The sequence below is a fragment of the Trichoplusia ni genome, chromosome 2, assembly GCF_003590095.1.
Source record: "Trichoplusia ni isolate ovarian cell line Hi5 chromosome 2, tn1, whole genome shotgun sequence".
In the NCBI taxonomy this organism is placed as follows: domain Eukaryota; kingdom Metazoa; phylum Arthropoda; class Insecta; order Lepidoptera; family Noctuidae; genus Trichoplusia; species Trichoplusia ni.
In genome coordinates, this window is record NC_039479.1 from 4,322,721 (window position 1) to 4,345,997 (window position 23,277).

At 34.5% G+C, this 23,277-nt stretch overlaps 1 protein-coding gene across 3 annotated transcripts in view; it reads right to left on the reverse strand.

Annotated features, from left to right (window-relative positions):
• LOC113504270 overlaps nucleotides 1–15,605 on the reverse strand; it is a 79,322-nt gene extending 63,717 nt beyond the window's left edge. For 2 of the 3 annotated variants that reach the window (XM_026886514.1, XM_026886495.1), the window contains exons 1-7: nucleotides 15,449–15,605; nucleotides 14,507–15,055; nucleotides 12,939–13,257; nucleotides 10,527–10,566; nucleotides 9,005–9,239; nucleotides 8,585–8,675; nucleotides 3,383–3,440 (exon numbers count right to left, since the gene is read on the reverse strand). In XM_026886514.1, coding sequence (XP_026742315.1) covers nucleotides 3,383–3,440; nucleotides 8,585–8,675; nucleotides 9,005–9,239; nucleotides 10,527–10,566; nucleotides 12,939–13,257; nucleotides 14,507–14,985 — 1,222 coding nt within the window. In that variant the 5' untranslated portion in view covers nucleotides 14,986–15,055; nucleotides 15,449–15,605. Of the gene's footprint in view, nucleotides 1–3,382; nucleotides 3,441–8,584; nucleotides 8,676–9,004; nucleotides 9,240–10,526; nucleotides 10,567–12,938; nucleotides 13,258–14,506; nucleotides 15,056–15,171; nucleotides 15,381–15,448 lie in introns of those variants that run through there. The other variant, XM_026886506.1, reaches the window with a different exon arrangement.
• Between the last annotated feature and the right edge of the window lie 7,672 nt (nucleotides 15,606–23,277).

The following is a 23,277-nucleotide window of genomic DNA, read 5'->3' on the forward strand; positions in this document are numbered from 1 at the left end:
GCCAACCCCAAACACAGTTGGTAAAAGGCTAGGCTGACTATTCCATATTCTCTATACACTTATGTAAGATGCACATAACATAAAATACCAACAGTCATGTATACCAATCCCAATAATTACCAGCTTCATTAACGAATACCGACAACAATTAAATTAGGTGCGGCAAACAGTATACGTCCACCGCACAGTGTGGTTCTTTGTGCGATACATTATCGATATCGACGTGGAAATATTTCGTCGCTACTAATTATTATAATACTGCTCTAGTGAACCGACGTCACCACATTGCATGGTATTAGCGTCAATTTAATAACGAGCCTTTGTTGCGAATACGTAATGCTCGTCAACTGTTGTGCTGAACCGCACTGTTTGCGATATTGTATCTGATTTATATATTGGTAGAATGTTGTTTGTAAATTTTATATTTGGTGAGTGAATGATGGTGTAATTCGGACATCGTCGTCATAACTTGGGTTGTTTTTGCTTTGATTACTTTGAGAATGCCTTTTTTAAAAAAAATATGGAATATCGGTCATTTACTCCGCTTTTTTTAATTTTTTTATGGTATTCCGGCCGGAAAATGTACCAAAAGCTACAAATTACATAAAAAAAATCCGATAAAGCGCATGAAGACTAGAAATAGAAGATCAAGTTAAGATAAGAGTGCAATATTGCATGGCTTGAAATCAACAAAGAGTATATTTGAAATCCATGCATAATCTCCACAAAGGCAATATCTTTTAGAAATAACCTATCCGGACTACGATTGAAAAGGAAAAATAAAATGTTATTCAACGTCATAAGTCGCAGAACATTTCAATTGTAAAATACAATAACATGGTTTCATGTTATTACGATTGATAGAAAATATCGTATACAAAATTGAATTTGATTGAGCGGCAAATAATTGACAATGGATTGCAAAAATATATTGAGGGAGTTCAAATAAAAGAAAATCATAGTCGATAGTTGTGATCTGTGACTAAAACTTACATAGAAACATGCAAATAAATACTCATTATATTTTATTGATAGATTCATGAAGTTCAAATTTCTTTGGAGCGTTGTTACTTAAACATTGACATTTTACATGGATTAAAATAATAGACGTCCGATCCGTCGCCTCAAAACTATTCCATCACTATCTTTTAGCTTTTATTAACATTCTAACAACTTTAGTATAATTATTTTACTTAATACTAGAAGATACACCTAATAATACTATTTTCACACAAGAAAGAATACGATTGTTTGGTGTCGTGTGTAATTATGTAACGCAGTGGTTTACATAGACGCAATAGGTTGCCTATCTAACCGTGACACGGCATTCGGCGTGACGTGTCATATGGCGAACATGGTTTACAGCGAGACGCCAATGTCGCCTAAGACCTTAGTCCGAGACTCTCTGTGGTATCACACAACGGATATACGACCTAAAATACCCTTGGATTCGTCGATAAGCTGCTTGTACAATGCCAGTTTGTGTTCTGTGTTAAAACCTTCTTTGTGACCTGTATACACTGATAGTCTAAGACTTAATATAAGGGTGCGTCTTCACAGAAGCGAAGCTGTGCGGATCGTTAATTGACCATCCCATTGATTTACCATCCGCTTCAGTGGAAATTGTGTGAAAATATTTTGAGCAGGATTCCGTTCTGGCTAGCTTTGCGCCGGTTTGTAAGCACCCTAACGTGATTCTATTGTGATAATGTTAAAAATATAGCTCTTTTTATCAATGAGTTATATTGTCGTTTATGGTCTTTTAATCCTTTGTTATGTCCATGATACTTCGTGTCGTGTTCATCTTTCGTTGTTTTTATTTCTAATTCTTCGTCTTCTTTCATTTCTTTTCAAAATGTGTAACGAAAAATCAATATGACTACTCAGAAAGTGAACTCAACTAAACAGATATTATCTATATAATAAAATAATTATCGTGGCACAGCAATGTACAGGAAATTTAAAATAAGCATATACTTAGAAAAGCGCTTAAAATAGCAGATTATAAATTTTATTACAAAATAAATGTAGCCAGCGTAAAAAACAAAACGGAGAACGCGCACCCACTTTATAATTTAAAAAACAGAGCAATACTCTTTGCTTCAATAAAATAAACGGCACCTTTTTAGAAAGCTTTTATAAAACGCGGAACTAAAAAATGCGGGACCGTCAAAGCGGTATTTTACCCGTTCACGAGTACATACCGCCTATAGTACCAGGGATGAGTCGTCATAGAAACCAACTGGATCCCATTGAACAGATTTACCCTTATCTGATATTGTGAGTTGAATAGTTTATTCTACAAACTGGAGCTAAGAGCTCCTTTAGATATAAATCTTATTTTACTGTTAAGGTTCTATACAAAAATGATAAAAGGTGCTCCTTGGAGACGGTGGTAGTATCGTTTCACGCTTTAATGCGTTGCATGTGATATTATATTTGGAATTATATTTAAATCGGATTTATTTCTTATACTGTAACTATCCCTCTTTTCTAGCCTTTTTCCTGGGATTGGGATTGGTTTCATTCTTTATCGCTTTCTCGCTACATTTCACTTTACAATGACCGAATAAGGGTGAACGTAACGTGACGTGACGTATTTGAATCGGTGGTTCGACGTGCGCTCCTTTCTACTCAGTATACCAAATAAACAAAATAAATCATTTACGTCAATTATTTAATATTTTTAGGAACACAATACCGTAGCAAAAGCAAATAATTATATCACTAAAATAATAAGATAAAACCATCAAAGCATAAATCCCGGATATCATTACCAGCGTTATACGTTCATCATTAGTAAACCTAATATAACAGTGACCAATTCTCTGTATTTCACTAATAAAACCTCATTTGCTGTTATTACGCTTCATAAAACAGATACGAAAAAAATAAAGTAATCCGAGTTCATCTTAAATCCTCCACAAATAAATATAATAAGAAGCAGAGCAATGGCTGATGAAAATTGAGATATTTCATATTCGAAAAAAGGAACTGAAAACAATCATCGCAGATGCCGAGGCAAGTGGCGGTGCGAGGCAAATACGAAAAGAAACAAATTATCTCTATCTGGCTAATTGTCGGCAGATCAAAGTGTGGGGGGGCCTGGCTAGGTAAATCCGACTCGGGTATTTTTTACACGGGAATGGCGGAGGGGTGGGTCGCGGCCGCGGGCGCTATTCGCAATTATTGTTATTACAAAGAGTTCGCCTGAGCCAGCTCACGACTTGAGAATTTTTACAGTATTCATCCTCACAACATCTGATTGCAGAACTTGTTTGTTTTAAAATACATCTACTTTTTTACGAATACGATAAACATACTTTTTTAATATTCCCACATTTTCTTTTACGAATGAAAATATTAATTAATTAAGGCTTACCGATGAACACGAAGATCTGATGATGCGCGTAACGCAACAGCATAGATATGGAGACCGTCTGAAACAAGTAAAAAACGTTAAATTATTTGATTAAGTCCAAGGAAGACCGCTCTTTGAGTTTGCAAATGATTAGTATTTATCTGTATAAATGAGTCCTGTGTTTTTTTACCTCTCACATGTTCGGATTTGATTTAAAAGCATAAATATGTACTTATCGGTTCTGGCTCGTAAAAGAAACTAATTAAAGGGAATATTTCAAAGAGGTTCGTATCTACACAGGTTTGTTTTCATGTCGTTTTACAGATTTAGTTTTTACTCAAAAAAATAATAATGTTAGTCCTGAACGTCATCTTAATATGTATCTTAAAAAGGTTGCATATTAAAGACTCGTTTCTACCAGAACAAATGAAAAAGTTCTCATGTTTCCTAATCATCGCATTGGTAACAACATCCCGCTATCATATAAATGTGTTCTTCTTACATAAAATTGTCACTACACGTACCCAAACCAAAGTGCTACGGAAAGTTCGTAAAATGTTCTCTCAAAGGTCCGGTCAACAAAGTACCGTGTCCAAGCCACAAAGTGAAGGCTGTTAATAAAATGTAACATAAAATTGAAAATTCCAGTAGCTTTCAATCGTATACAATGTTACTGCATAAGAGAACATTTAGGAGGGCCGATCCCACTGTTACTTAAATGGATTCAATCTGCACTAAGCGTTTCGTTAATGAAATTCAATCGCGGCGAGGCGGTGCGGGGAGCAAATGATGTGGCGAAAAGATTGATAGCGGCCTCAGGGACGCTTCCAACTACCTTTAGGTACATGTTATACAAGCTACCCGGTAGTTTGCCCATCAAATCACTGGCTTTTGCCAAACGATTGCTATTGTAGTGTGAAAATGATTACTGATTCGTAAGAGTCTGTTAAGATCATCTGGAATCATACTTAGGCCTCGATTTTAATGCAGTTTGTCGTGTCATGCATTTAGCTAGACGTAACGCAGGTTTAGTTCCGAGTTATAGTACGCTCGGAGGGGTAAATTTCTATCTCGGCAGGTTAATGAAAGGCGCCGAACTATTTTCGTCTATGTCCGGGCGGTGCAGCGCGACGCGGCGCGACGGACCGTGCGTTTGCCGCGAGGCAATGGGCCGCACGTAATCCGCCCACCGGCTAGCTGTTAGTTTTTACGGTCGCCGTAAAGTAAAGAGCGGCTCACATCGATCGTCCGCCACAGTTAATATTAAAAGGCATAGTGGTTAATGTTCCGGCTTCTGCTTTTATTATAGGTCCCAACAGTGATCGATCAAACGAGAGTTCCGACAAACGCTTTTGTTACTCCACGGTTGCCAAATTCGAATATGGTAGTCGAATATTATTACTATTCGGTTCTACCTTGATGAAGCACTATGAACGACACAACTTCGGCTGGCGTATTAAGGGGAACGTGTAACCGCGTTACATAGAAGTACCGCTTGATTATTTCGTAAGAGAACTTTAGTTTCGAAATGACATTTAGCAGCCAACTCTTATTCGAACAAGAGAATATCAAGTTTAGCGAATTGGAAAGACAATCTTTTGTATTGTTTCTTTGCATATTTTTTTGTACAGACAAGCTAGTGGCAATATATTCTGAAGGTTTTTAGCGACTTTGGCATGAAAAACATAATACTTTAAAGGTGAGTGCAAGAGCGTTAAAGGGTTCAATCCCTAAACCCTTCCCTCCCCATTTCCCCCTGAATTTTAGTGGAAAACAACTAACGATTATCACCATCAACCTTCTACCTCAGACGTTATCCTTCATTGTACAAAAATCTACGACCAGCGGCGTCACGCCCCAAATCTATATACTAATATATAAAGCTGAAGGGTTTGTTTGTTTGTTTGAACGCGCTAATCTCAGGAACTACTGGTTCGATTTGAAAAATTCTTTTTGTGTTGAATAGACCATTTATCACGGAAGGCTATAGGCTATATAACATCACGCTGCGACTAATAGGAGCGAAGATACAATGGAAAATGTGGAAAAAACGGGGAAATCATAACCACGTGGACGAAGTCGCGGGCAACAGCTAGTGACTAACTATATCACCACTCTTATACAAAACGACCTATACCTTAAGCAGACGGTTACGTAGGTATGTAGCTTAAATTGTTTAATAAGTAACTTATTATGTAACATTTGAACCTTTTACACAACCTACAAAATCAAGTAAGTAAAATAATTATAATAACATTTCTTTAAATTCCAATTACCTTTACAAAACTTTCGACATTTTGTACAAAGTAAAACTTTTTGCCTACTCAATCTGGTATTTCGCAAAACCCTTTCATAGTGCGAATCCGTAGCCGTGCGGACGGTTATTAATAGATATCTCGCATGCATCCCAATCCACTTTGAGGTTTGACAACGCGTAGCGCGTGATACCGAATATATGTTAGGCAATACGTGTGCCGTTTGACAATTGATTAATGCAATTTCTCCGACCAGTGGCGTAGGACTGCGGAATTAGTCGCTGTAACGTATATTGCATGTAGCCTGTCAAATACAATGCCAGTATTAATACGATACACATTACGCACACATCGACAAATAATGAAAATCAATAATAATATGATATTGTTCCTGATTAACATGTACGATGGATTTGCTAACAGATCGGTTGCTAACATTAATTTGATGATACAATGCCTGGTTTTAGGTATGTGTAATGATAATTGAATATGTTTTGGTAGTTCTATTGTAATTTGGAATTTAGCTTTTCGTTGCCAAACTGTTTAATCAGATATTTTTCTCAATTATCTTCCAGTATTGCTTACCCTTTTACGCTGTTACACCAGCAACATTCTTTTCATCTGTTTTTTTTTAGATTCTGAATCTATTTGTTGGCCGATAGACTAACAAACAATTCGAGCCGAAGACATGAATTTAATCAGGTCATAAACTAATGTCTGTGTTAATGATACCCAAAGGACTGGGAATCAGTCGCCTAAACGACGAATAATTTCACATTTCTCTTTCTCTATTCATAGACAAACTAGCTAAAGCCAGAGGCTCCGCCTGCTACGAAAATAATCCCACGGGACCATAAAATCGGATTAAAAATCCTGCGTGATAATCCAGGTTACAAACTACACCAAATTTTGTCCAAATCCGTTCATTGATTTTTGCTTGAAAGAGTAACAAACATCATAGATATATACATATATCGTACATACGTATATCATACATATACCTACTAACAAACTTTTATAATATTAATAGGGTATCCTATATTTCTCTAGATAACAATACACGAGAGCGTGCCTCTGAAACACAAAACCCAGACTTTAACCTGCTTCCTTCACATCAAGAACTCGAGAACAATTCATAGTTTTTATCTTTTTCTCTTTGCAATATGAAATGCGCGTTTAGTTGTCGGAGTTGTAAAAGTAATCTGAGAAAAATGTATTACTACGGCTTGCGGGTAGCGTTACCAACTACCGGCGTTATAAAAATACTGGCTTTTAGTTGTTTTAATATGGGAAAACGGGGTTGTGTAAGCAGAAACCATTTTATATTTTAAAATATATGGTAAGAGCGGTTCGTTGTTGTTTTTACCGTTTTGAAAATGACAAAATTTATTAAGAGAGATTTCAATTTGCATTTTTTTTAGTGTAGAGTCGTTATATTCAGCTGATTGGAAGGTTTTTTCTGTTTGTGTGTGGAGTCATGAAGATCTAGCGGCTGTTCTAAAGATTGAAACGAACTTGTTTGCTCAGAATTTGTCCCAACAGTCATATTCAGAAACAGTTCGGTTCCTGGTTGGTTTTAATAAACAATCATTTTATACTTATTAAAAGTATGAAACGAAAAAATTCTTCGTGGAAACCCGACAGAACTGGCTACAAGTAAATCTTAATTGAGTAAAATCTTGCGATAAACATAACACCCCCAAAACCACTAAAATAAACAATAACTACGAAATAATTGAACGCAATTACTCAAATTATTCTTGAATATCATTCCGTCACTATTCTACACCTTAAAATGACAGAGCCAGCAATACAACTTAAAACTGACATTTCAGTATTAACATCAACCATTACTCCAGAATCGCACACAAAAACTTATCAAGGAACTAAGTTCAGTCGAATGCAAGACAACTTCGTACATAAGACGAGTCCGAGGAAGTGGTTATCACGTAAGTTTTGTAAAACAAACATAAGGCAGGTTGGAAGGCATCAGAATTTGGAACCGTAATAAACTTTGAAAGGGCTGTAAAAGAGCAATAACTGTAAGTTGTCGAGTGAGCCTGATTTTAGTAGCGTCGGTGGGGCCGCGCCTCGCGATAACCTATTAATTGATCTGTTATGCCGCAGTGATGGGAAGGCGTAAGTTTCGGTATTTTTTCAGTTGGTAGCTTATTATGCTGTTAAAGTTGTTTGGTTTTATAATTATAATAAAACTATTTTTGAGAATTTCCTTGTTCCAAATTTTTGGAACATTGGTATAATAAATGTCATTTTATGAAAAAAAAAAAATCTTCTTTTTTTTATTAAAAATTTGATGTTATTATTGGATACTTTTTATAAACTTAAATCTAAGCTGCAAAACTTAAAATCGATATCAACTCAATTTTACTATAATCAATTAATTAATGTTAATTAGAGCCCTAATCGCTTCGATTTACTGTATTTTTACAGTATAGTTGTACAAAACATTTAACCGGTCTCAATATTGTACCATAATGTCATATGTATGAAAAACAACCAGATAAAATCATTGCATATAAAAAAAAAACTCTGAGAGTAATACCAATAGATACAAGATTCAAAGGTAGGTTGTAGTTGCTTGGACATATAAACGCCATCTATTGGTTTGTGAGAACATTTCAAAGACTATTATACCCAGGACTAACCATCAGTAGCTTTCGCTACTCGCCACCAGACGCACAAGGCATCCTTCCTAATTTAATACTGAAGGTTCCCTGCTAATACCAAGGTTGTCGCTACCCGATACTAGATGGCGTCACCATAAAAGTACTTTTTTTTTCATCGCTTTGCACGCTTTTGTAACATGCATGGCAACATTGCCTAGTATGTAGTCTCATTTTAAGCATTTGCGAATATCAAAATAAATAGAAATAGCGAGAGTAGTCGCTCGAAACATTTTCGAATTGTGCTATTTTAATGGGGTTTGTATTAAATGTGGTGTACTTACGAAAACCAGCATGATAAAGAAGGCGGCTATGTATGAGCTGCGCGCCGTCAACATTGACACGAAGCGGTAATGCTCGCCAGTGATCACATTCCTAAAATAAAAGATTAGTTAAGCATTAGGTCTATTACTAGAACAGACAAATTCCTACATTTCTTGAAACAGTATTTATACTGACTGAAAAAGGTTAAAATTTGAAGGATAGCGATGTATTTTTTTTTTGTACTACGATTTCGATCAACTTTTTTTCCATTATGTGTTTAGATTATTAATGAATATACTTGAAACATTTCCCCTTGTATCATTTTGTCTTATGTCTATAAATATACAACTTAATTGAATCTGTCAAGGGGCTGGTATTACGATATATTTTTTTCATCGCTCGTCACTATATAATTATCAAAATAAAAACCCAAATCTCACCTCAAATACCCCTTATTATCTTCCTGCTCTGCCAATGTTTTGATAGAGGCCATGAGTAGATCATCATATCCTAGGAACTCATCAAGCACGAAACGTGAAAACCGATCCCCGAAGCAGGCGTCACGCTGGGGGTCTAACGTGACAATCTTAACGGGGATCTTGAGGCGAAGGCGAGCGCTCGGAGAGAGGCGCAGGAAGCCATACTCCAGGGAATACTCGAGGATGTAGTCTTCATCTGAGGATGGATAAATGAAGGATAAATAATTAATTTTGTATCGTAATTTTAGATTTCAATTTTAAGAATTATCTAAAGAAGCTGATAACATATCGTTGGACTTTCGGGTCATTCCGAAAATGTGGAGGACATGACGTCGGCCATGATGTAAATGATACTTTTTTTATATTTTTGGAACATTGTTAACAAATATCAAGTAGAACATATCTGTATTGCTGCTTGAAACTAAAACTAAATATATAAATATTATAGGACTTTCAAATATATATTTTAAATGAAAGTAGAAAAATGCATTTCACATTCGTTAAAATATATTTATACAACGAGGCACATAACAGAAACATAATCTACAAAAGCCTAAATGTCAAACAATTGGAATTATAATAAGCTTATTAGTTTTTACGTCAAGAGAAACCTTTCCAACGTTGCTTGGAACATGAAATAATCGCTGCTATATTTAGGAGCACGTTCATGATTTCAAAGGCATCGTTCATTCAGTTGTTTTCATTGACGATTTGTCGTAACCATGGTAACAATAATAAGTAAACAAACAAAAAAAATATGATTAAAACGTTTAGGTGTTTGTTGGAATCTCAGGAATAGCATTTTCTCAGGTTTGAATTGCATTTCTTGTGTGTTGATTAGTCTATTTATTGAGGAACGCTATATGCAAAAAATAACATCACAATATGGCCACGAGCGATATAGCAGGTGCTAATGTTGACCAAAAACCGTTGAGCTCAATTGCTTAGATGGTGTAAAAAATAAACAAAAGAATTCGCCGTAAATAAATACTGTACCTAAAAGCAAATAGTACCTAATTATCAGTACTTTATTATTCAGCAGAATAAATTAAAGAACATTAATGAAAAACAATGCCTTTTTAACAGATAAATCGTTATTATTTATTCCATGAGACTGGTCTTATCGCTAATTGCCAACGAAAACTGGATGAACGACAAGTCGAATGATATGGGAGTTTTCCAAAATGCGAAATATTGATAAAGTGAAATGAACATTAAACTTGTAAATGTAAAGGTTGTGAACTGTATTATTATCGTCTTAGCTGAACTCTATCTGGGTAATGTCCTCCATCGATTATGAATCTGTGCAATTTTGTTCCAATAAGCAAGAAAGGCGGAGGATCGGGTGGCCTATTTTCAGAAGTGGAACGCGATACGATGAGTTGATTGACGAAAGGAAGATATCCAACAGGTTCTACTGCCATCTCCGTGATAGATGTAGATATTTCAGATTGTTCCCAAAAAATAAAACTAAATTTCTCACCTTTTGAAGAGTCGTTAGCCGCTGCTTCATCAAGAGAATTCTGTAATGAAGAAAAAGAAACATTTAATTAACACACATAATAAAAAGTTTTAAGTTCAAAGTTAGTCAGATTATGGCAGACCTGGTACTAGTTGGTTGGTAGGATGTGGACGTTTTTTTGTTTATTCGACTATTATTAGAGACACTCATAATTATGTGTGAGGTCTTAAAACCGAATTAGTCCAGGGAAAAAATACAAGAATGTTTTCTAGCATTTAGGGTAGGACCACTAATCAACTAAGCCTAATAAGTATTAAATTGTCAGTAGCCATGCCCTTCTAGACCAAACTAAGGAATAACAAACAAATATAAATAATCGAAGAAGGATCAGAGGTAAAGGTCCCTAGACTAATACATGACCTAGGCTGACTAAAATCCCTGCCAAACGTAACACTACACAATTTGCTTTTAGAAATACAACGTGTTAACAGCATTACATAACGTGTAATGGTAATTTATACAACGCTTGCTTATGTTTATGCATCGAGGTAATCAAATACGTCAATAAAAAAATCTGCTCATTCATCAAGGTAGGTCTTCACAAAATTTATATTTATTCATCTTTATGTCATTTTGAAGACGTGTAGTTCGATCCTAGGCAAACTACCAATGTGACTGTTTTAAAGCCAAGTGTACTTCTTAATTATGTCGAGAAACCTCTGTCAAAACGGTAAAGGAAAATATCGTGAGGATACCTGGATTAAAATAGTGGAATCTGATATCGTCAACCCACAGTGAGCTAGCATGGTGATCAATACTCAAATATTTTCTATACGGGAAAAGGCCTGTGCCCAGCAGTGGGACGTACATATATAGGTTGGCATTGTATTATGTCATTTAATAGTTTATACATTGTATATAATCATGACAATCAAGTGTACAAGTCCTAGTCGCCTCCTAAGGTAATAAGTAGCAAGGGGGAGGGAGACAAGAGACAATGTAAGACGCCGTGTGTTCTGTCTCTCTCTATCTCCATCGTTCACATGTCTCTGAATTCAACAAGCACTCGTACTATACAAATTAAATATTAATTCCATGCTATGTTAATTAGACAATTGAGTAAAACGGTATTATGTGTAATACGAATGCGTGTAGATAATTGTTATCTGTGCTTATTATTAACACGCTAAACTTGCAAAACGTTCATCTAATTTATGTGAAACCTCCTTCATAGTTTCAGTTATATCATGCAACTACTATTACATAAGTTTCAAAATCATGTTATAACAACTTTCTTAATTGCTAATATATCTAGCAACGAAACTTATTGAATTAGATCCTTATATCTTAAACACAAGTTTAATATTAGCATGGATATCAGTGTTTTAAAATAAACTGTGTAAAATACCTACTTTAACCTTTTTTGATGAAACTAAATGTACTGGCTTAGTGAAATAAACGTTATTATATTGTCTTGAAGTAAAATCTTATGTTTTTTTTTGTATTCTACTTTAATAGTGCTCGAAAGTCTTCTACCCACCCCCTCCCCCTCATGCATTGTTTCAAATATTGGAAAAAAAAATTGCTTACGTATACCACTCGTAATTCCAATATGATAAACTCTTCTTTGTCATATCAACTTTCAAACGGCCCATACATCTCTTTTCGCTACTAATTCTTCGACATCGACATATCAATGATACTTATAACTCCCTGACAGGTACTCAGATTTATAAAATTAATAATTTATTTGACATAGTTATACTTTAGACCTTGAATGACAAATACCTACACCTATTATTGAGTACTTACGAGTGCAATAAAATAAGTGACAATGACTTTTCGTGACAATAGCCAACAAAATTGATGAACGCAACTAATTAATCGTGAGGTGTTTTCAACGTGTAGCAAAATAGGCCAATTACTGACTTAGTAATTAGTTACACGAAAAAGATTGGGCACAAATCTTATAAACGTACATAAGGTTCAAAGCTTAGATGGATGGAAATTAACAAAAGAAATTCGTCACACTATAAATAACCTATTTAATTGTTTGTTTTTCGAAATAATATTTTTTGGTGGATAATACTTTAGCATTATTTTTGGGGGCATTAAGTCAGGGAGAAATATATTTCGTCAACACTTAACATGAAGAGTATGTCTCATCCCTGAGTATATGGCCATATTACCACCAGGTTGCTCATATATTGGACGAAACTCGCACCAAAGAATTTAATCCTTTTTTCGCGGGGGATAGCACAAACATTCAAGCACGTGTTACTAATAGGTCACACAAACGGTTGCCCTACGCGGGGATCGAACCTTCGACACGTCGCGCACAGCGAGCTTAGCGTGGTGATGTCAACCACTCAGCTATCCATGCAGTCAAAATAACAACACACACAAATAAATAAACCAAAAACCAGTACTCACATCCCCAAATTTGGTATCAATATCTTCAACTAGACCCAATATTCCTTCCCATATAGACGAAGTGGACTCCACTTCCTCATTAGTCACTATAGTGGCATTAAGATCTTTGTCGTCCTCCGTCCCATCTTTAGTGGCATCTTTCGTATCATCTGCAGTCTCTTCTTTAGTCCCCGTATCCATATAAGTGGTTTCTATAATTTTCTCAGTATTCTCCTCAGCGTCATCGTGAACGCGTGTGATGTTACCGTAGTCCGTACCGTCGCGGATATAATCATCATCATCTATGTCATCATCTGTTGATGATTCTATTGTTATGAAGCTGGAAGGATAAATGATTTATTAGAAACAGAACTATGTTATTGGGAATGGTTGAGTGTATTGCTTGCTTAGTCTTTTGGGTGAGCTGCTAATAAATGTCCAAATTGAACTTGAGAACAAAATAAACCAATCTCTGCAGCAAGACTGAGGACAAGGCGTAGATTGTGCTATTCGACTATTTTTATATTGTTACTGGATTTTTGAATCCACAAAAAAATGAGAGGGACAGAAAATAGTTAATATTAACACAAGAAAAAGGTGAAAATAAATTTACTAAAGAATAAACAGAGAATACAGTAGTATTCCACATTTATATTTATGATATATTATACAAATATTATGGATAATTATCTAATCTCATTAGAATTTGGACCAAATTATCATAATAAAGCCATTGCACCATATATTATGATCTCATTATGTTTATAAAATTTCACTGTTATCATTTTTTTTTATATACAAGCAAAGACAATACCCACAAATGATTAATTCTAATTATATTTATCTTGATTAGAAAAAGTAAATAATATATGTCAAAATATTATCAAGCACGAAGTATCATCAACGGCCTAGCCTTTTCCAACTATGTTGGGATCAGCTTCCAGCCTATCTGGTTTCAGATAAGTATTTTACAAGGAGCGACAAGCAAGAAGTATAAATAACAAAACAAATAGATCTTTGAAGAATTTTACATAACATATTAAGGCACAGACTGAAATATAGGTTAATATGCAAACAGACAGGTCTGATGAACCCAAATTGCAATGATGCATCTTTAAAACTCTTCACTCAAAAACTCATCTTAAATTATCAGGTACAGTGAACTTGACTCAAACTTATCAGTTTTCTTATCTATTCATTTTAATTTGTCACTTAGCTACAGGTAAAATAAAGTTCACAAAAGTGGAATGATAGATTTTGGCCAGGGTACTGGAATTTTTGAGTCAGCAATCAAGTACAAGAAAGGTTTTGGAAATGTTTTCATTCTATTTCAGCTAAGTAAGCTATTGAAATTATTTCTGCTATTAAATGTAACAAGGATTTTTAATTTGATACCATGATTAGTTGAAGTTTTTTCATAATATCGAATATTTATAATAAATTTATGCTATGTTCATATGATAAGAATATTTTTAAGTAAATAATCTTAGAACTACATAATTTGCTTGTCACTATGAAAAGCAGGAAAAAATATATTATACAATTATTTATCTCTAAATATTAACATGTGATACAAAAATGTGTCTTACCCTTCTGTTGCTAACATTCCAAGCATAGAATTTAGCTCTTCTTTGTCTTTCTTCAACTTCTTTTCTTTAGCATAGCTCTGTTCAATAGTGTAGTCTTGAGCTGGGTTCCTTAAAATCTCTACTCGCAATATCCCATCTCTGGGCCAAGAATCCTTCACATGGTTCAGGCATGTTGTAGGAGTTCTTGAAAATGCTATATGTATATACGCTAGCACAAAGAAAGCAACAAGGGCTTTCAATAGCACAAGGAACTCAAAGAACCTCCGCACTGGTCTTGGGAATGTCCGGGCATAGGCCAGGGCAAATTTAAAAAATAGTGCATGAAACAGCCTCTCCCTCACATTGAACAAGGGATTTTGGTTATTATTCCTATTTCTATTCATGTTTGGATTGATTACTGGTCCTCCAGGTAATAAGTTGTTGTCTGCATTGACTCCAGGTGGCAAGTTATTCATTATCTGTGGCCCACCAGCACTCATACTTTGTTATTGTTACTCTGTTTTCACGATTTTTTTTCCGTAACTGTTATAGTAACCACATTCTAAATATCTGTAAGTGAAAGTTTTGAGTATAAATTAAGATGATGATTTAACCTTTAGTAAAATGTCACAGTTAGAGGACACAGGTACAAATGTTGCCAAATACAGTAACTAGTTTAGACTTACTGCAATAACAAATACCCTAGTACGTAATTGCATCAATTATAAAGTCATCTTTGATTTCTCACTCAGAGATGATACACTATCGACATATGGGACGACACAATGATAAAAATAAACATTCAAACAAAATAGTGGAGAAAAACAATCGCTGCAATATGGGCGATTAGCAACAAACAAGTATTACTGAAGTTTCTTCAAGACGTCGAAGTGAATGAGTTTACTATCGAATAATTTTAGGCCAATGAGTAAAAGTAAGTGGGTAACAAATTAACATACATACCCTGAACTACGTCAAAAATAATGTAGTCCTTCAATAATCCGTGTGGTTTATATAATTCGTGCATTCATCCACTATATATAATTCTTTAAATTATTACTTAAATTCGCAATTCACTTTCTATTTGTTAAATATGAGATAAATAAAAAGGAAAACTGTCAAAATTTTGACATTACTAAACTTGCTTGACGTTGGAAGCAATCATTCATTGATCGTTCTTTGAAGTTCTTATTTGGTTTTGGTTCGTTCTTGATTTTGTTTATTTACTAGATCAAATAACATTGCTGCCAAGCCAGTAGCAATATTGCCACAGCAGCAATAATGACTGATACATTTGTTTATGATTTACAAAACAAACAACCTTCTTTAATATTAAGTTTATTAAAAATAATGATTTGAACAGTTATGTGAGGTGATAACATTTTGTGATATCGGTTAAGCATATACAGAAATACTTCTATTACTTTATTTATTGCATTTAAAGTCCATTTATATTCTTTACTTCATTTTAAAATACTCTTTGTATTATACTGTGTTGAGAGAGTGTGTGAAAAAGAAGTTTCTCTATCCGGCATGTAGTTGTTACTACTAATGCATAGATGGCACTGTTATCGCTTGTGATTATCGTGCCTCGTTTCATCAAGACCAACTCGCCTACGACTATAGCGGGGACTGGGAATTTAAGAACTTTTATTGGTGTTATATCCACATCCTCGATGTCTATTAAAGTTTCGATGCGAGATTCGAATATTTGAAGGTTTTTTTTATATATATTTGGGCCTGAGGGAGACTATCGGTCGCTCATCGTATTTAGTTTGCGAAAGTTTTAAATGCTTCTTTTAGTATTATTTCATATGTAATAGTAGCGAGACAGCAATAATTTTGTGAAAATGTTTCCGAAATAATTATAAAATCAATTTAAGTGCAAAATTTTGATATGAAATGATAATTATTTAAATATTTGGTTCGGCATATAATAATATAGAATGACTTAAAACGCGAATCATGACCATGAATTTCACCACGCTTTTGAAGATGTACATTTTAAATGCCTTCCACCTTACGGCTACCGTTTCATTGCAAACAAAATAAGCAAACTTCACAGCAATTAACTAACTAATAATCAACACCATTATCTAAAGGTGTCACATATAAAGTGTTTGAATGCTTTCATATTAAGAAGCAGCAATAATTTAACGGATCATTTGCAATACAAACGGGAGATTTACAACTGGGAGACATGCCGAGAAGCAAAGAAAGACTCCACAGCGTACGCGGGAACAAAAGTGTGGAATTACAAAGCTTACACTGCCTTTTAGTACAGTGTGATTGACAGCTAAATTGTGCACGAGTCTAGTAAAGGGTTTTTTATGTACGTCGTCTATTCAAGGGGACTGAATGATAGAAGAAAAAATGTATTGAAATGTCGATCGGTTTGAGCGCTTACCTGAGCACGTCACGTGTTGTGTGAAAGGGATTAATGTCGAGGAAATAATTTTGCATGTCTTAATTATGGTAACGATGATGTTTTAGATTTAAACTGGGTTCAGGGATTTTTGGTTTATCTTGTCAGCTTCAAAGACTTGCAGTTAATCTGGTATTCGGCGCTTTTTACCCGCCAAGTTAACCATTTCGTGGAGAAACATAAGGTGACTTAACAATATTTTTTATACCTCGTATATCTGAGCATACTTCTTATCGTGTGAGATCTTAACTGCAAGACTAATTGCGTCGCCGCATCTCTCTCCATTTTGACGCTTATTTCTTGTTAATTTTAAGGCATCTGCGAAGAGAAACTGAAAATTAAAACCTGCCTATAAAATTTTAAACCAGTATTTTTTGACATTCAAAAAGAAAAAAAACGAATACAAAAATAGGTAGGATCAACCAGCCAGAAACTGGTTAACATTTCACCTAGAGAATTACTCCCATTATAGAGTCTACTTAATACGCACGTAACTACAACTTGAAATGGACTGAGTTAGATAGAGCCTTTGAGATAACGAGAGGTAAACTTAAATTACGGTCCGCTCACGTTATAAATATTCAAAAAGCGGTCTGGTCCGGTCTGTGCTTAGAAAAAATTGACGTCTCAATTATCGAAGACTCGGCCCGCTCGGGACAAAGCTGTACCACTTAATTTATATTATTCTCACGACTTTTATTTCCTGTTGGCATCTTACTATACTTAAGATCGCACTGCGTGATTCAATCCCATCTTGATTGTGGATATAAATTGTGATTTTTTAAGCAGCTGTGTTTCTACTACAGTCATTTGTTATGTTAGAAGGTTTTAATAATATCTAGGCAGGTTAGGCGCAAGTTAAGCTTCGGCCAATCCTAGTTTTTTTTTATGAATCTTAAAAACAAAGGTGGTATTAAAAAAAGTAAGGATGCATAGACTTATTAAGAACTTCTCTTGTTATCTCTTATTATGTCACATCAAATTCAAGCTTGTTTTAAACTTTAAAAATGATAACATTATGCAAATCAACTTCAAAATTATTAAATAACTGTCTAATAATTCTCGTTTTTCACGGTCATTATTTAATGTCAATTAGAATAATCTACCTACAAATGTGTAAAAGTTTTAACAAACACGGATCGAAATAAAAACGTGAAAAAATATAGATTGATTGCTTACCCTAAGATAAATATCTGAGAACATAAACAAACTTGATTAAAATAAAACAAACATTATTTTATAGCTTGTATTTTTTTATAACCACCTTTTAACATTTTAGTAAAGCAAAGATTCTTGCATTGATATGTCTAGAAAACGTCTGTAATAGTACAATCGAAAAAATTGCGTGAAGTGCATGCCCTCTTAACTGAATTACATTTAAACCTCTTTTATAGCGGTTCCTATTGACGTTAACCATTGCAGGAATTTTACATGGCTAGAAAGACTGAGACATAGATTGAAATAACTGGTTAAAAATAAACTCCAAATGGAATATAATATATTATTTTACATAATACATTATTAATCACAGGTATAGCGTCAATAAATTAGTGCCATTCGAACGTCAACGGCTGAGCTCGTGCTTACTAAATTATACTTCTCTGAATTACACACTCCTTATTGGAACTGTCTTCGTTTATAATATTAATTACCAAGCGTTTTACGACACACTTAATCTTATTGTACAACTCTATAGGTAACTTGCTAACATTTATAATGATGATTAAATTAGCTTGAATAATTGCAAATGCAAAGCAAAGCATGCACCATAATGGTTCTGTATTATTAGATTTTAAGACCTTAATGTACATTATGGAACGCAATAAATAATTGAGTATTGAGTATTCTTATGAAATAATTGTGAAGATGTAACAAGAAATATGGATACGAGAATTTTAAAAAATCTACAAAATATATATTGAGATCTGAGGGCTTTCTACTGCCTTCGAAAGTGAGACTGTACACTTTTGAAGAGGGATAACTGCTATATGTTATGCGGCTTCTTTCTTCTTAAACTGCAAAAAGATCTGCTTTAAAATGATCTGTACAAATATGTCATTTCATTGATTGACCAAAATAAATCAACTTGTTCCTTCTAAATATGGATTTACATACATAACCAACTTGAATGAAGGGAAACTGCAAGAAGCATACCAGCTTTACAAGTTATTGCGGAACACGCCCAAAAACGTCCACAAACTGTCTTAGCGACGCCGAAGTTATCTGAAACAACTTACTTTAAAGGATAAAGTCGTAAGTGAAACATAAAACTCCGTAGCTAGGTACATACATACACACATACATACAAACGTGGAATGGAAGTTGATATCTCGTGCGTTTTACACCGAGTCGGAGAAACAACAAGCCCAATTTCCCGGGTGCCATACAAGCCAGTTATGGCAACACGACACGCCACTACTTTTTGTTCGTTTTACACCGTTTCTCAGAAAGATTTTTATCACCTTATGAATATTTTATTGGTTCGAAAATCGTATGCCCCATAAATTATTGTGTTAGATAAGAGAATGTTAAGAACACAATTTATTTATTTGGTTTAACGAAAGCTGTCAAGGTCGTAAAGTATTCTGATTTAGTTTACGACTGGATTTGTGACTAGTTAAAATAGGTTGGTTACTAAAACAAGTCAAGGTACTTACTTGTTGTTGAAGGAAAGGAACATAGGGGTTTGACTTGATTGTGGATGCAAAAGGTTTCAGAATTTCTACTTCCGGATTTTTTTCTATTGAAACCTTTTTTGTTCTTCATACTTTTTACTTATAACCAAACTTATGCTATTGTTACTATAAATAAATCTGAGCAACTTAATATGCCATAGAATTGTTTTTCCACTTAAATGTTAGACGATCAACATGCTACTTATTTAACCACAGCATACCACCACGCCACCAGCCTTTATTCGCCAAATTATAGGCAGAGATACCTCTGGAATTACAATTTTATGTTTTTATTCTTAATTAGAATCTAAAAAGCAGTAGCTAAATACAAGTCCACGAAGCTGAAATAAAACTTCCTTAATCGAAACTATGTTATTAAGCCTGATGCAACTTTTACGAAGATATGAGGAAAATTACCATCAACATTTTACCTTAAGTATCGTTTACGTAGTAACTATTTAGTAATCTGTGTTATCGTCCACTCTACAGTGAGCTAATGCTGAATGCTGATTACGGGAGTGACTAAGATTTTGAGCGTCGTCGATAACTGAGAAATCTATGACACAGCATGCAAAGGGTACTGAACCGAAAAAGCAATTTTTAAGAACAATAGTATTTTGCACTGACATAACACGGTTTTACGGTGGAGGGAGGTGGGAATTAGTCGTTGTTAGTTAGAGCCGCGACTTTGTACGTGTCATTTCTCGTCAAAAATATGTCCAAAAAACATCCCGCACGAAAATTATATATATTAGGCTACGATTACCCGAAGTTGTGAAAAGGGAATCAGATTCATTCCCTTTCCCCAAGAATAATGAGGTTTTACCATGAATATGTAAGTCCAAAACCCAGTAAGGTTCAACAACCTCTATGAATCTTAACCTCAATTAAGAAGTATCATTGTTTGCAGATGACAATGTGTCTGCTCTCACAATGGACTCCTCAACGCCTACTCGTTTGGAGGGCTTGAGTAATAAGCAAAATAAGATTATCCGTCTTCGAAAGTATACATAATGTATACTTATGGGATGGGTTCTTTACATTTTTAAGTAGTAAGAACCCTTAAGGAGTATGGACTATCCTATAGGTCTGTTAATAACAGTCCGTATGAACATATGTACATGTATAGGTATGTGTCAGCGAATTCGCTACACCGATTAGAAGCTAAGTTTACCGTTCAAGTTTGATGTACAGTTAAAGATGCCTAAAATATAACTCGAATTATCTCTTTATTACAGTACACTTATTCACTATTAAAGGCTATAGATACTTACCCTTTAGATTAATGCAACTCCTTATAACGTCGCTTTATGTAATTACCATGTGCCTTATGTAAAGAGAAGTAGAGTTACATTAATCTATAGGATAAGTTTCATGGCAGCATTTTTAACGTTTTTGAGCCAAGAATTGCAGACTCCAGTCCGGTTTAGGGTTTGTATTCTTAGTGTATTATTTGTATTTACTTTCTTTGTTGCAAAAACAACAATATTACGAACACTTTCGCATATCGCGAAAAAACATGAATTCATTATCAGAAATGGTAAACATAATTGACAGAGGTAAAGAAACACCTTGCGTTTCAAATGGAATAAAATTTTACAATAACGGGCAAGGTGTACTATACAAATTGTAGATTATGATAATACTAAAGCACATTGTATAACTTACTGCAATAACCATACTATTTGGCGAAGACAGTAAAAGTTTTATTGTCCCTCTTAAAAAACTGTCAGAAGTTCAATGATGCCGCAGGTGAAATAATCAAGAATTGTAAGAACATTTCTTTAGTATACAAGTTTCTATTCACGATACAACGATGATAAGGTTGGTCTAATAGAATGATTAATCACTCCATCGGTAAGTCGGCTACGGCTTCGAGGTATACCATCGTATATTAAAGTGAGACTGAAGCAGGTGTGGAAGCGAGACAGCACGTTACATGACATAGAGCCGCGTCTCTTTTCCACAGCCGCAACAACCTTACTCTAAGAGTTGGTGTTGGCTCACTGGCCACCTTAAAAAAAAGCAATTTGTACTTTATTTTAAGAACGGCTGAGATTGTTCTTTTTTTATTATCTATCAATATATCGGTTGACTTGGACGTTCTTTTTTCATGTCCGTCACAATTTTAAATTTCAAATTCGAATTGTTAGATTGAGGTCGGATTAAAAGGCTTTTTATTTTCTTTTTTTGTAAGCGTTAATTATTATGTCATGGAATTACGAGCGTTTTGGAACCTCTTTCAAAAATCTGTCACAGTTTTCTAGTAAAGTACTTTGTGTTTTTGTGACTCTATATTTTTTACTAACTTAATTCTTAATTGGATATAATTTTAACCTAATTTTGTAGCTAATTTACTGGAACTAAAAAAATAATACTCACGTAATTATTTTAAACCAAATCTACGAATCAACTGTTCAGAAGACATCATATCCTGTATAAATAAGACTTAGAAATTCTTATCAAAATTAAAACCACATTCAGCATACTACAAACAATACCTAGCTCAAGTTATTTCCGGCTCTCCGTGAATAAGATAATCCGCCAGTCTCAACATGGCTCAGATTACTCTCCTGTTTGACTGCTACTTCACAAATATTTACACAGAGCTCTGTAAACTAAACTATAATATTACAAACTTATTTTGCCATGACTTTTCAACACTCAAAATCAAAGCAACCTTATGGTGCTAAACATAAAGTTGAATTTTAAATAAGGTAGAGTTCTGAGGTGTAAAAAGTTTTCTATCCTTATACAGGTTGACAGCTCCTGTTTTGGGAGCATTTCTTTGTTTTTCTCAGTAAGTCGCTAATCTGTATTTATTTTTTATGTTAGTATTGTTGACACAAGTACGTAAGTTTGAGTGATCGTGATGACACTATTGCATTTGTTTGCTTGCTACCGTAGATCATGGAAAGGTTTGTTTCGGGTTTTTTTTACTTCATAGAAAAGTAGACTATTAAAAAAAAATATGCTTTCATTAGCTGAAACCAAATTGTGAGTTTAAACTACTGCGACTCTCTTTATTTCATACATAAGACATATAATAAATATGCACTTATAAAAAAGCTCCATCTGAGCAACAGGCTCTGGCCTGTTGCTCAGATGGCTTTTTTATAAGGTGAAAAATAATGGGAGTATTTTCTTAAAAACCAGAGTTTTTAAGAAAATACTCCCATTATTTTTCACCTCACACCACAAAAAACTGAATAATCTAGCACCACTCATACAACTCAATAACACACTGGCATCTATTAAATACAAGACAACCTCATCTCTTGATATCCCATAAAAACACACACCTATAACATAACTTTCTTCCTCAAGGTTAGAGCCGAAGAAATAAACATATTTATTTGTAACTGCAGGAACTCGACAGAAATAAATAAAACCTTCAACAAAAAAAATGTTACAAACCTTACTAAGCTTTCCTACAGAGTCCACAAAAGGGAAAGAGATGGGGTTAAGGTTTAGTGTGGGTGCGAGCGAGAGGCATAGAGTGGGACCACGTGACACCTGCCGACCGCCAAATGAAGATATCGCAGCTGGATGCGAGAGGACCGCGCGCAGGTATCGTCAACATTTTTATGCTTTGAAATATTTATTGGAGTTAAAAATATATTTTTTTTAGTTTAATCTATAACTTTCTGGTATTAAATTTGACACAAATTTGTGTTTATGAAGTGATAACC